General features: G+C 37.1%; 1 protein-coding gene across 4 annotated transcripts in view; it reads left to right on the top strand.

Annotated features, from left to right (window-relative positions):
• The window catches only part of Camta (Calmodulin-binding transcription activator), a 1,022,478-nt gene that overhangs the window by 921,636 nt on the left and 85,039 nt on the right, over nucleotides 1-15,803 (top strand). For all 4 annotated transcript variants that reach the window (XM_067116405.1, XM_067116406.1, XM_067116407.1 and 1 more), the window contains one exon: nucleotides 10,368-10,435. In XM_067116405.1, coding sequence (XP_066972506.1) covers nucleotides 10,368-10,435 — 68 coding nt within the window. The remainder of the gene's footprint in view (nucleotides 1-10,367; nucleotides 10,436-15,803) is intronic.

Below are 15,803 nucleotides of genomic sequence, written 5' to 3'. Positions count from 1 at the left end.
GAATTGATAGTTTTCCTGTCTCTCTCTCTCTCTCTCTCTCTCTCTCTCTCTCTCTCTCTCTCTCTCTCTCTCTCTTTTTTATGGCACTCCTTTATGCCCTTGTATGCTGATTGGTTTTATATTCTTTTTAAAAGAGTTACATACTTCTTTTTTTTTTGCATATTTATGTGTAGGACACCTATTGTGAATGGTGCTTTTATTGGGGGAAAAAGTACTTCAAATTTTTTTTTTTTTTTTTTTTTAATTTGTCTAGGGATGTGAAAAAGGTTGTTTTTAACCACTTGCTTCCAAATTCAGATACCTTTATATCACGACTTTTCTTTGAGTTTTATTTTCAGTACAGTTTATTTTGAACCATTCTGGTTCCTTTTTAACTCCTTGTACAAATTCATTTTAATTTTTCTTTAAATCTGGATAGAACTGTAACATTTTGTAAAAGTGATCCTGAGGCTTAGCAATGGCATATTTGTTTTAGAATGGAAACTATAGTCTGTTTCCACCATAAGAATTACACTAAAAATCACCAAATACTTTTAAGCCAATAAAATCGGGCATGGGATTTGTAAGGTCTCGTTTTTGTCTCGTAAGGATTTTGAATGTTATCGCACTTCTTTCCTGGAGACAGTGGAGTGTTTGAAAAACCGTTCTCAGTATTGAATTTTTTCCCACGTGTGTTTAAGCTAAACTTATTCTACGTGGTTTAAAAACTAGTCTGGGATTGGTTTAAACCAGTTTTTTTATACGTTCTTCATTATGAATTTAAAAGTTCCATCTTGTATGCTCTTAATCCTGTCGCGAGTAGATAAATCTTTAATAATATATAAAAGTCACGATTTCCAATATCACTTACATATTTTATCCACGACACGTGATTCTCACCACCGCTGTTTCTCGTCCCACAATACTGACATCGAATAAGAAATTCCCCTCGCTTTGTAGGGCACAGCAGGTCTAGTCGTCCGTCCTCCCGAACAGAACATCTGTTAGTCCATCTGTTGTTACCATCTCTGAAGCCAGCTGTTGCTTCGGTCATTAGCAATATCGTCATATAATCTACTGCTACCGCCACCATCTCGGGCTACACAGGCCAGCTAGCTAGCTAGATAACTGGCTAGTGCGCGAGTTCTCTCATCTTCAATCTCACACACTCCTCCTCCTCCTCCTCCTCCTCCTCCTCCTCCTCCTCCTCCTCCTCCTCCTCCTCCTCCTCCTCCTGGAATGGGGATGAGAGGGAAAAGGGCGTGATAAGAGTCGAAACTTTAGTGACCAATAGTTTACCTCGCGTCGAGAAAGTGAAGGAAGGAGACGGTATCTGAAAGTGGAATTTTGGCGAAGAGGGTTCGCGAACGTTAGAAAGATACAAGGATGGGAAGGATTTGTCGCAGTAAAAAAAGTCCTAGTAAAGAAATTGACAGCTGTGGGTTTTAAGGTAAAGGCATTCTCTCTCTCTCTCTCTCTCTCTCTCTCTCTCTCTCTCTCTCTCTCTCTCTCTCTCTCTAGGAACAAGCTAAGATGATGGACTCGAATTTAACACATTTTGGGGTTAAAGATTTTTCCGACATCTTTTCTCTGTGCTATTTTTTTTCTCTCTTCCTTTTTCATCCTTTCTTTTCTTCTTCTTCTTCTTATTGAATCTCAAGGACGGGAAGACACAGAAAGAGTTTCGCCAAGAGAGAGAAAGATTCCTTTTTCGAACTGCGAATGCCGCCGTTCCTCACGCGAAAGACTTCTTCACACACAGGAAGTTAGTTTGTGGGGGATGTTTGGTCGTGCTCTCTCTCTCTCTCTCTCTCTTGCTAGGTTGCTGTGTGGCATCACGTAACCTTGAAATTGTATTCCCCATTTTTATTTTTTACAAGCGAAGGACAACCGTAGCAATTGTGATGAACCTGCAGAGCAGGAGCAGTAGTATAAGATGGGGGTTGAGGAGGAAGGGGTGAGGGGAGGGGGTGTGGGTGGCCAAGATTAAGCCCGTAAGTGAGATGTAAATGATCCTTAAAGCCAGTGTGTCCCTCTTTTAAGAGCGAATGTTTCCGGGGCATGCAAAGGGGCAAGGTTGCATGTGTGTCGCTTTAGTAGTTGCATCTGTGAAAGGCATTCGCCCTTGCCACTGACATGAAGATGAACAATTAATAGTTGACCATTTAAGCTTTAATTATTGCGCTGCATGAAACGGCGACCGCACGAGATCGTGATTAAGGCTAGCCTCCTCGGATTGCCCCAGGTACTTTTATGAGAGAGAGAGAGAGAGAGAGAGAGAGAGAGAGAGAGAGAGAGAGAGAGAGAGAGAGAGGGAGGGGGTGGTTGTGAGTGTGGTGGGAGAGTGGTTATAGGAAGGAAATTAAAACAGTATTCAAAACAACTAAAGAAAAAATTTTTATAATGGAGAGAGAGAGAGAGAGAGAGAGAGAGAGAGAGAGAGAGAGAGAGAGAGAGAGATGGGGGTTGTGGCTGTGGTGGAAGAGTGGTTAGAGGAAGGAAATTAAAGCAGCATTCAAAACAACTAAAGAAGAATTTATTTCGAAGGGAGAGAGAGAGAGAGAGAGAGAGAGAGAGAGAGAGAGAGAGAGAGGTGGGGTTGGGGACAGGACTTATGGGGATAATAGGAGGGATCAGAGGTAGGAAAAGAAAACAGTATTCAGAACAACTCAAAAAAAAAATTATTTCGAAGAAACGAAACTAGCAATAGAATGATTGAGGGCAGAAGGAGCTTTTGATAATCGAATAAGAATAAATCCGTAAGAAGTTAAAAAAAAAATCCTTTGTTTTTCAAGAAATATCGTTTATGACCCAAACATCAACGTACGAACATCACACACGGGTTTGAATGACCGTCCAGGTATTCACCCCAAGTTATTGCTTGAGCAAACAGTAATTGTACGACGTTCTCGCCGTTAGAATTAACATTTTCCTCCCCCTTGTTTGTATACGTATTTGGTGCGTGTTTATGTAACCTGCGAGATTCTGCGCCGCACGTTTTGTTACGTGATCTATAAAACATTTTTTTCTTCACGACCTGATTACCAAAACATTATCCTAATAACGTAGATGTGATAGATGGAGTAATTATCGCTGTTATTTTAGCGAATTAATATCATACTTTGTTTGTAATTAGCTCGTTATTCTTTCTGATTTTTCATCTTAATCCCTCCGTTACGGTCGCGTAATCATTCCCGGCTCGCAATTCGGGACTCGGGTTATGCACATTCTCATTATCATTTTTATTAGTTGTTTGTTCATGAGAAGCACATTAGCGTTCGTCTACATTTTTACGTTTCCTCGTGACTGTCCTCGTCCCCTGATTGGTCAAGCGTGGTCCATCGCCCAATCTCTTGCCTCGGTGGTTTTCAAAGCTTCACTTCAGCCATTCCATCTTTACCCGGGTGAATTTTTTTTTTTTTTTTTGTTTTTTACTCTGCATAACGCCTGTTCTGCAACGACCCCCGCCCCCACTCCTCCTCCTCCTCCTCCTCCTCCTCCTCGTCCTCATGACTCATGTCATCTCCGTTTACCTTTCTCAGCTCATTTCACACAGTTACCAATTTTACGGGCGAGTGGGGATGTGCACAAGATCTCCTCCTCCTCCTCTCCCCCCTTTCTTTCTTTTTCTTTCTTTCTTTATTTTCCTTCCTTTCTTTCTTTCGCTCTTTCTTTCTTTCTTATTGTCCTGTAAAGGCGGTTCAGTCATTCGTCTTCAAGTGATGCTTTTGCACACGTCGTATTGTAGCTCCCTCTCCTTTGGGTCAGATGCTTCATCTTAGAATGATTGGTTGGATGTTTCTAGGCGATAGCCTGTTCTCTCTCTCTCTCTCTCTCTCTCTCTCTCTCTCTCTCTCTCTCTCTCTCTCTCTCTCTCTCTCTCTCTCTCTCTCTCTCTCTCTCTCTGTCATACATACACAGAATTTTTTGATAGGATTATTATAGTTATTTTTTACAAAATCATATCAACTCGTCTAGCCACGAGGAATATATACCTCAGAAGCAGTTATTCCTATTTCTGTTAGACTAACATTGTATAAAATTGCACACACACACACACACACACACACATATATATATATATATATATATATATATATATATATATATATATATATATATATATATATATATATATATATAGTTATATACTCATAAGCTCTTATTGGATATTACTGTAGAAATGATTTAATACGGGAAAAGTTCTGTTTAAATTAGATCTGTATTCTCTCATTATCCTTGTATTCATATTTTTGCTTCGTTGGTTTTCTGGCTTCATTATGGCCAATCGTACTTCACACCAGTTGAATAAACTTTGTTGAAAGTTTAATTAACGACTTATTATTTGACAAAGGAGGGCTGTTAACCATACTCTCAACCCTACTTCTTTGTTCGTGCTCTAGCGGCCTTAGGTTGTGTAGACGAAATTTCCTTCATTATATTTAATTCATCTCCAGATATAAGAGGGAAAAATTCAACCTTCTGAGAAAATAAGACCTTTTACTTCTGTGGAAATAGGATCTTCTAAACAAATCTTCTTGGTAAAATTGTTCTGATTTCAGTGGAAGTGGATCTTTTAATCGGTAGAATTCTTCAGATTTCAGTGGAAATATGACAGTTTACAGATTTCTGATTTCCTCAAGAATTCGGAAACAAGAGGCTTTATTGTCTTACATCTGATTCTTCTCAATAGAAATGTTCAGATTTCCACCGAAATGGGGTTCTTCACATTAGCAACATTCATATTTGGGTAAACGGGACCTTCTGCTGACATGTTATTCTTAATGAATAGAAAATTCATATTTGACGGGAAATAACAACTTTTACTCATGCGTGATTCTTCTCCTCGGGAATAGGAGCTTCCCTTCATACCCAAATCCTTTGGGTAGAAACGTTCACATTTCTGCTGATATAAGACCTTCTACGCGTGCCTTATTCGCCACAATGAAAACTGACATTTTTCAGTACGAACGGGCCATTTTACAAACGTTCTGAGTTCAATTGAAACACGAGAGAAGTTTAGATCGTCAAGCTCGGGATATCTAAGCATCGTCTTGCTGATACGTTTTGTCATCGGGACACAGAGGTAGCCGAGTGCAAAATTCTTCCTTAATGAGCAACCTGCTCCGCTTCTCTCTCTCTCTCTCTCAGTCCTGCAGAGGAGTCAAACGGGAAAGGGAAAGGAAGGAGAAGGATGAAACTGAAGATGGAAATGAGGAGTAAAGAGGAGGGAGGGAAGGCGGGAGGATAAAGGTAATATTTAGGAAAGATTTATTATGTATATTACAGAAAAATTAAGAACAGATAGAGAGGGAAGACTTAAATAAGTAAACGAAATTAAGAAAATATTGAAAGAAATGGAGGGAAAACCTGAGGAAATTTAAGTATAAGTGGTGATAGACAGAAGGAAAGGTTGTGGATGGACGTAATAAAGAAGAATAATGTAAGAGGATAAAAGAAGATTGACGTAAATTGAATAAAATTTTTCAAATAGACGTGAGCGGAAAAAAGGAACGGATGAGAAAAACGGTAAATGAGAGAATTGGTAGTAAAGGAAAAAGAAGAAAGAATATAGAAGGAAAGAGAACTTCAGGAAATGAAAAGTAAAGGACAGAGAATGAGAAATTGAGTAAGACACAAATTGCAGTGTATTTATCTCCAGTGATGTACAACTCGACATTCAGTATACTGAACTGAAGATCCTTAAGATTATTTTGTGACGTTAAAGGCTTATTTGAATACTTTCTTTACTAACCAATGTAAAATTTTTATCCTATATTTAGATTTGTTCCCAATGTAATAGTTTTGGTCGTCTTATTTTCTTTATTGTAGTTTTTCCCTTTGTATCTTATTCTCCCAAGTATTTCCTTTATCTTGTGAGCTTATTCTTCGCTAAACTACGTCATATCCTGTAAAGTCTGTATTTTGCAATATAACACAAATTTCGCACTTTTACCTCTGTGTATATCGTCCCGCCATTTCTATCTTACCCTTATTCCTTCCAATTTTCTTTTCCTCCTTATTCCTTCCAATTATTCTTTTTCCCCCTTATTCCTTCAATTTTCCCTTTACCCTTATTCCGCGCCATAAACACTTACCTCCAGTGTGTTGTGCTGATGTGATTGCTTGTATACAGTTTATTTGTAGGTGTGAGCGCCGAGTCCATTTGCCCTCTGTGTGCCTTGGGAACGCATTGAATCAGCCAAGGCTGATGTTAAGGACGTAAGGAGAGAGAGAGAGAGAGAGAGAGAGAGAGAGAGAGAGAGAGAGAGAGAGAGAGAGAGCATAGCCGGGCGTTCCACTGAGAGTAAATTGTTTATCCCCGAAAGGCTTGAAAGGGGAAAGCCAGGGTAACACTTATTAATTCGATCAAACGCAAACACCCTCACTTTACTCTTTGCCATTCTCGATGTCACTCTCTCTCTCTCTCCCTCTTTTTCACACACACACACACACACACACACACACATATCTCTCCTCCAGATATGTATTCAGATGGAAGGGGAAAAGAATGTGGTTCGGAGAAAGTTGTAGGTGGATATTTTTTTCTTTTAATCATTTCATTCATTCATTCATTTTTTATTCATTCATTCATTCATTTATTCATTCATTTTGTCATTCATTCATTCAATTTGTCATTCATTATTTTTTCATTCATTCAGTCATCCATTCATTCATTCACACATTCATTCATTCATTCATTCGTTCACTTGACGAGGTGCCGATTAAAAGAAAACCATCTTTGAAGGTTATGAGACTCAAGAAGTCTGTAAGGGTGGTGATAAGCTTGTCATACATTTAGTATGACTTTCAGATTTATTCATTTTTTTGTCGACGAAATAAGTACAGTAGATTCCTCATTTTCCGAGAGAGAGAGAGAGAGAGAGAGAGAGAGAGAGAGAGAGAGAGAGAGAGAGAGAGAGAGCACAAATGTAGAGTAATGTATATATATATATATATATATATATATATATATATATATATATATATAGAGAGAGAGAGAGAGAGAGAGAGAGAGAGAGAGAGAGAGAGAGAGAGAGAGAGAGAGAGAGAGATCTAGCGCACTCGAGAAAAGCCACGCCATGAACAGAGCAAGAAAAGACTGAAATATCAGACCACTTATCCCGAAGGGCCTGAGAGGAAGACGGGTTGGGGCGGGGAAGGGGGTCGGGGTAAAGGGGGAAAAGGCCTTGGGAGGGGGAGGGAAGAGAAGGAGCGCCCTGAGGCAACGACATCCAGAAGTAGTAGGCGTCACAGTGCCTCTCGCTGTTATGTCTCCCGACAGGAGGTGCCTTCGCTCCTGAGTCGAGATTGTGCAGCTTTCATCACGGCCCAGTGTCATCTCGGGGGAAGGATATGCCATGCCGAAAATGGCGTTAGGTCAGTGTTAATAAGATGTGGCAGGGACGTCCTATAGGACCCCCGGTCTCAACGACGCGGCGGTGATCCTTAGCCGAGAATATCATCAGGATGTAATGGGCACCTCCGCCAGAGGAGGAGAGACTCGACAACACACACATCTCTCTCTCTCTCTCTCTCTCTCTCTCTCTCTCTCTCTCTCTCTCTCTCTCTCTCTCTCTCTTTGTCTGATAAACAGTCCGTTAGTTAATCTCGCATTGCACATGAATGCTCATACTCATACGTACACACACGCACAAAATATATATACATGCATACACACACATATATATATGTATATATATATAATGTATATACATATATGTATGTATGTATATATTTATATATTATATATATATATATATATATATATATATATATATATATATATATATATATATATATATATATATATATATATATATATATATATATATATATATATATATATATATATATTTACACACATACGTACATGTATCTCCACGATGATATTGAAACACCGTAGTTCAAAATCTTTTGCTTTTATTTTATGGTAAATTACACACAACAGAAAAAGATTACAAAGGCAATTCAGTTTAATTCAGACTGAAAGGCTTCCAGAGAAAAAATTATTACAGCTTGTTATCATGCTACTATGGTCCCAATCAATTTTGTGACCCATTGTAGCCGATAAATTGTAAGTACCTAATTCAGTAATTAGCTCGACAGATGTACCCAGAATTTTTTGTCATGTGTTTGTTTAAATTGTTCCATCCTTTCCTAGTATTGAGCCCAGGCATTCCTGCTGGTCTATAATAAAATTATAACTTTAATTCATTAAAGTTGTAGTGATTATTAGGTTAAGAACGTTAGACTGCGTAGACTTTCACTTAAGAGAACCGAAACCCATGACTGAGACAGACTCTGATACAGAGGTTATTGCACAAATCAGGGCTTTAGAACATATTTGAAATGACCCAGCAGCCACAAATATGTATTCACGGGTGTTTTAGTCTACTAAGCAAAATTCAAAAGAAGGGTATTTTGGGTCCCCCTCCCCTGCTCTCTATACTGAGTATATATGGTGTTCTGTATATATGTCATAGTGTTGTATTGCTCCTATTTCAGTCATTTCATTCGTCATCATACCATTTCGTTTATTTATCATTTTCGTGTGTCCTTTTCCTGCTGTGCTTTATCTGGTTTTGAGTCTTTCTCATTTTAGTTTTATGACTTTTGTCTTATCTGAGACTTTCGGAAAGGATCTCAGTCTGTTCTACGTCGTCTCTGGGTGTCATTCGTTCGTAAATTGTTTGAAGAAGTGGCTCTCTTTACTTCCTGGTTGCAAGTTGTACTTGCGGTTGCCAAGGTCAGAAATAGCCTGTAAATGACTTGTCCTTCCATAAATTTCCTTATCTTAAATTCCTGCCATGCCCTCCTCCTCCTCCTCCTCCTCCTCCTCCTCCTCCTCCTCCTCCTCCTCCTGCTTGGCATCCCCCCTGTTTGGCTCATTCTTTTTCTTCAAATATTTTTCCCGCTCTTAAGTTAAGGAGGTTATCGGGTAACTCCTCCTCCTCCTTTTCCTGCTTGGTATCCCTGTTTGTTTCATTCTCTTTCTTCAAATATTTTTTTGCCTTCCTAGGTTAAGGAGGCTTTCGGGTAGCTCTGATTCTCCTCCTCTTCCTACTTGGCATTCCTATTTTTTTTTATTAATTTTAATCCAATTTTTTTCCCTTCCCAGGTTAAGGAGGCTTTTGGGTAACTGTGATTCCTTGCCAAACCTTACTTTTACCCAGAATGGTACCATTTTCTGTTCCTTTCTCCCGAATAGGGAGAAAATGCGAACCAGGCAGATTAACGATACATCCTACACTCTTGCTTTTTCTGCTTTCACTGCTTTCTCTTTTTGTCTCGCTTTCCCCTTCGAAACATCACACAACACATCCCCTGGCAGGAACGGACGTATTTGCTTGCTTTCATTGCGTTACAAATCGTTTCTTGTAGGTGAGATCTGTATCCCTTTGCGCTTGCAAGTATATTTTCTTGGGGGCAGAAAAGCGTCTTGCGTTGATTGGTTATTTTTTCTACTGTTGCGGTGATGAGATTATGCAAATAGGAATTATGCTGATAATTATGTATCCTAAAATTATAAGTTTTATTCTAGGTAAGGGAGAGTTTTTATAATCGGGAGCAGTTTTTTCATTCTTAAAACAATGGTTTCTCATATGTTTTAGATGTATTTCTTAAGGTTCTTTTTTCCTCAGTCATCATTTGAGGGACCTTCCGAGGTGGACTTTCTTTAAAATAATGATAACAATAATTTCGGTAAACGTACGTTGAGAATGAATCAATCATTGCTCTCTAAGGAAACTCTTTGGGAGAAAACCAGTACATTACAAAATAGAGCTAATTCAATACTGACGTAGAACCTAGCGCTAATATAAAGAAGAAATTAGGTATTATTTAAATCATTACGGTTTCATAAGGTCACTTCAACCCAGATAATCGTGCGTGTTTTGATCCAGTGACTTCTGTGTAGGTGTTTAATTAACATCTCGGTATTCAGGTGTTATTGTCATACGTTTTGTGTATCCTATCATTCCAGCGATTGCCAATATTACAAGTTTTGTTTTTAGGTCGAATTAAAGCATTGCTTTGCTCATGTTCGACTCTGAAGAATTATGTTGATTGTCTGGCTCGGTCTGAATTCCTTTGTGTATAATTTTGCCTTTATTTTTTTTTCATATTAACTCTAATATCCTTTATATTTGTACGTTTCCACACAGACACTAATATATGTTTGTGTGTGCATGCATGTATATATATATATATATATATATATATATATATATATATATATATATATATATATATATATATATATATATATATATATTTTATCAGACACGACTTAATTATATTCTTATTTATGTCGTATAATTATTCATGCTATCTTTCGATCATTGGCTGTCTTTATTAAACTTCATGTTTTTTCTCTCTTTTTCCAGGAAATTGCCTCGTTGCTCATTAGCTTCGACCGTCACTCTGATTGGCTGTCTAAAGAGGTGAAAATAAGGTGAGGCACTCCACTAATTTCGTAATTTATCTCTCTCTCTCTCTCTCTCTCTCTCTCTCTCTCTCTCTCTCTCTCTCTCTCTCAAGTGATTGCATCACTTCAGAACACACCCATCTTTTCACCTAGCACACAACTCATCTTAGAAGCTAGCTCTCTCTCTCTCTCTCTCTCTCTCTCTCTCTCTCTCTCTCTCTCTCTCTCTCTCTCTCTCTCTCTCTCTCTCTCTCCTCCAAGTTATTGCATCACTTCAAAACACACTGCTACTTCCTTTTACGTAGCATAAGTTCATCTCAAAAGCTTCAAAGCTTCAACCTTTTTTTTTTTCTTTCATTGTCATTCAACATTCACACTTCGGTTCCATAAAGAAGAGTTGGCCCCACAATGCCTTGTTGAAACAACTTAATTTCGTTGCTTCGGCTATTCTTAGATTCTCCTGTTCTCTCATGCTAGCATTATCCATTATCTTACTCCCAGATGACTTTACGAATCAGCTGATTCCGATGTTTAACCATCTATATTATCATTCATTGTTAACTCTTACTGGGTTTTATTTTGAGAAAAATGTAAGGAAATAGAAAAAGAATAAACTTATGTGTAGCGATGATGTGACAGCGTCAAAATTGTTAAGGATAAGTTGCTTATAGCGGTTAAACTTAATTTTGATGGAGACGAAGTATTTTAGAATATAAAGACAAGGAAGTGAATGCTTTGGTGTAATAGTAGGTCTGAGACAGGTGTACGTTGTATCTCCAAGGTTGTTTTATATCTTTACTAATGGAGTGATAAGTCAGAAAAAGGATATTAGATGTAGATGCAAAGTTGATGGATAAAAGAATGAGTCGTGAATGGTTGACATTTCGAATTATATAATACTGATTGGGGGCCAGTGAAGAAAACTGTAGTGTGTATACATACACACACACACATACATATATATATATATATATATATATATATATATATATATATATATATATATATATATATATATATATTATACATATGTATTTATTGTGTGTGTTATACAATACTCTACGCATGTGTGAAAGTGATGTACGGTGAATGCTATTCTATGTAACCCAAGTGAAGAAATACACTTTTGAATTATGTAGTGGACATGACATCCAGTTCTTCTCTTATGATTTCTGTCGCTTCTCTCAGATTTTTAGAAAGGAGACGTGAAATAACGAAAGGAATAAATCCCCGGGGCCCTTGGAAGCGGTGTATGTGTAACGCCCTTGTAATCCCCTTGGAAGTCTTTTGTGGGAGGTTCAGCGTTTGTTCACGGGGAAAATTTCTATTTAAAGTTTTCAAAAAATTAGCTCTCGGGGTAAGAAGGAAAGAGATTCTTTCTCCTTCTTTCTGCATACTTGTGTGTGTGTGTGTGTGTGTGCGTTTGTATGTCAGATGTAGCAAAGTTTGATAAACGATAAAACTCACGTGCATTAGAAAAAATAAAATCTCTCTCTCTCTCTCTCTCTCTCTCTCTCTCTCTCTCTCTCTCTCTCTCTCTCTCTCTCTCTCTCTCTCTCTCTCTCTCTCTCTCTCGCAGGAATGTTAGATAAATGATAAAACACATGTGCAATAGAAGTAAAAATTTCTTTCTCTCTCTCTCTCTCTCTCTCTCTCTCTCTCTCTCTCTCTCTCTCTCTCTCTCTCTCTCTCTCTCCAGCTAGTTTCTTTGGAAATAGTGGTCCTTGACCACAATACCAAGGGAAAAAGAGAGTCCTATAGTCTCCTTTTTTATGCGCACCATAAGTTACTTCCGTTGATATCACGTGTAGTTTAAGGAAAATATTCTCATTTCTGGATGGGGAAAATTTTTCTTTTCATTATTTTGCCTACGTATGCTGAGCTCGCGTGCCTTGTTACTTATGCGAGCGTGTCGTTATTTACTTAGGCGATTCAAGTGAAGAATCGTTTCATTTCATGATGACTTCAGAAAGTGTATTTTTTCGTAAGGAAAGGAGTATAGACATAATTGTTTGCTTTATTTGGATTGGAGTAAAGATTCTCAGTTTGGTAATGTCATTAACTTGTTATATATTACTAATAAAAGAAAATCTGAATTTGCATATGTAATCCTAGGCATCACTGCCCACAGTATTAGATGCACACCCACACGTGCGCTCTGTATGTATGTATATATATATATATATATATATATATATATATATATATATATATATATATATATATATATATATATATATATATATATATATAGTTAATGTAGTATCAACAGTATTTATTCTTCTGTAATCTTCGGGGGTCATTAGTTTATCAGCAAAAAATATGAGATTCAACTTGCTAATTTTTATGATGACTATTAGTAGGTTCAGACAAATGTAAGCCAATGAAAATGTACAAATTCTTAAGGAAACATTCCTCATTCATAATCGATTTTATTCCTTGCCCCAAAAACCCACCAGTCCTTATTGAAATAATTTGTCCGAAATATCTCGAATAAGAGGAGGAAATATCCCGGAGAAAGTCGAGAGAAAGTCAGTTAAGGGAGGCCCATCCCCTCTCCCCCTCCCGCAGGACCAAGGCCCCATATCTGACGAATTTGTCCAGTGATATATCAGACTGGAAAATAAGCCGCTAGACAATGGAGCACCTTGACAAAATAGGATTTCGTTTGTAGGAGTCAGCAGAGTTTTAGAGGGTACCAGGGGAAGTGGGGGAGGGGGGGAGGAGGAGGAGGAGGGGGAGAGGGAAGACGACCCCGGGGGTGGGGAGAGGAGAAAGGAAGGGAGGAGGGACCAGTGACCAGCTGGGTCAGATTTCTAAAATTCTATGCCATAGTTAGAGAAATATTGCGAGGAAGAGACAGCTGACCACTCTGCTTGATTAAGGGGGGTTGGTGGGGCTTTCGGGTTTATTCTTGGGAAGTTCTCTAAGGATAAAGGAATGTATTTATTTGGAAGCGTATTCCACTTACGTATGGAATTCGTTATATGAATTGTTTATTGATTTATCTCTTTAATTTTATGACTAATTAATTCTTGTACATTTACACATTAGTGGACATGTTGACCTGTGTGTGTAATCATGTTAAGTTTGCGTAATTTACATACACACCCACACACACACACACACACACACATATATATATATATATATATATATATATATATATATATATATATATATATATATATATTATTTATGTACGTGTGTGTATGCGTGCGTGCGTATGTGTGCTTGTTTGTGTATATTAATATATGCATGTGTGTGTATGCGCGCATGCGTATGTGTACTTGTTTGTGTGTATTAATAATGTGAATATTGACTTTGTTGAAAAATGCAATAGAATTCGGCTAATATTACTTTGCACTTCTTTTTTTAGTCGTAGGGAAAATAAAATTAATTACCGTGAGTTTTAATTCTTGTGTACATGTTTGTGTGTATTAATAATGTGAATATTGACTTTGTTGAAAAACGCAATAGAATTGGACTAATATTACTTTGCACTTCTTTTTTTAGTCGTAGGGAAAATAAAATTAATTACCGTGAATTTTAATTCTTCCCGGAGATCCTTTAAGGATGGCAACAATTTTATACCAGTATGGAAGAATCAGTTTGATTACAGTCAACGAAGCTGCTTTCAATCATGAGAGTCGTTCTTTGCCGTACTTGTATGGATTTTATGGGTTAAATGTAGATGATATATTAATGTCATTTAAATCATAATTTATCCATGAAAATACAAAAACATTAGGGTTAGTGTTTTTTTCAATTTCTTCTTTGTGGCCATTATTTTTTTCCGAGTTTTACAATATTATTTGTCTGTGACGCTAGCATTATTCTGGCACCATTAGTATCTATCTCATTTCGAAAAATTGATAAAGTTATGCAGAAATTTTCACCAAGGAATTTGGTTATCACTTGGCAAAACTTTGCATTAAATCAGCCACTCAGTAATTATCAGTTGTAAACGATTTATTCAGGGGATAAATAATCAAAGTAAATCTTGATATTGACAGGGAACCGTTCGTGTCTTCTTTTTATGGCAAACAAAATAAAGTTTATTTGCTTTGTTTTGCAATAACTAGAGAGAGAGAGAGAGAAATTTGTGAGCATCGTATTATGATGTCCGAAAAGTATGTAACAGATATGATGAAAATGTCTTCAAATTTTGTCTTGCTAAATACGAGACATCAGTATTGGCTGGTTTGCATGGAAAATGTATAACTATATACGAACTGTTTGTCTGTAAATATAAGAATTTTTCAAACCAACGACGTCCTGTACATCTATCCCCGGTTACATAATTCGCCATAGAGAACCTGAGCCTCCTACCGTCACAACTACAGGATTTGATCCCTTTCCTTCGGAATCAAGATCCCCTTGCGCGGATCGCCGGAAGCTGCCGTAATTGCATGGTGTTATGTGTCGCATATTGGAGCCTCTTTTGCATTGATGTTGCAAATAGGGACTCGGCCCACAGGCTGAAAGGAAGATTCGGTTTTTGCATATACGCGGGACAGGGGGTTAAGTTCTCGAAGAGAGTGACCATTTGAATGGATATGCGTGGGATGCTGCTTACGATTTTCATGCGTCGTGTAATGTTCGTGGATGTGGTAAAGTTACGTCATATTTTTTGGGATGCGGGCTGTATGTGTTTTTAGCTTTTTTTATGTCGTTTTCTGTTTGTTTCATTAATTTTGTTCGTAAAATATACTTTCGAGCTCGTAAACTACCAAGATTTTCTTTTGGTAGATGCTGGTTTTGATTGTTTACAAAATATCTTTTTACGGCATTAATCACTAAGACGATTCTAGACTTTTGCTTATCATTTAAAATTCTACTCCTTTTATTGGGGGACTTCCAAAAAAATACGCTTTCTGTAAAGGGGAATGATTGCAAATTTATCTTTATTTGATCATTTAATTGGCTCATTAAATTTCCTTTTGTTGTTTTATCTTTTTGATCTCTGATTCCCCCCTCTTCCCATTCTCCTTTTTTCTCTTTAATGGATAAATTTTTGACAGCTTATTCATTTATAGTACAAAACAACATTCAAGCATTTTACCTCATACCGGTCCATGTTTAAAATGAAAAGCGTCGTTAAACTAGTATTGGACCATTTTATAGTAAAGCCACTGAAAGACCCTTAGTCATTCAAGCTAAGATTTTACCCCAATATAAATTGCTACTTTTCCTTATGCACCTTATTGTATGTTTAGGAACTTGCATATATATATATATATATATATATATATATATATTATATATATATATATATATATATATATATATATATATATATATATATATATTATATATATATATATATATATATATATATATATATATATATATATATATATATATATATATATATACATATACATATACATAT

This window comes from Macrobrachium rosenbergii, chromosome 14 (genome assembly GCF_040412425.1).
Source record: "Macrobrachium rosenbergii isolate ZJJX-2024 chromosome 14, ASM4041242v1, whole genome shotgun sequence".
Lineage (NCBI taxonomy): Eukaryota > Metazoa > Arthropoda > Malacostraca > Decapoda > Palaemonidae > Macrobrachium > Macrobrachium rosenbergii.
The sequence above is the reverse complement of the archived record's forward strand: the minus strand, read 5'-3'. Positions and strand labels throughout refer to the sequence as shown.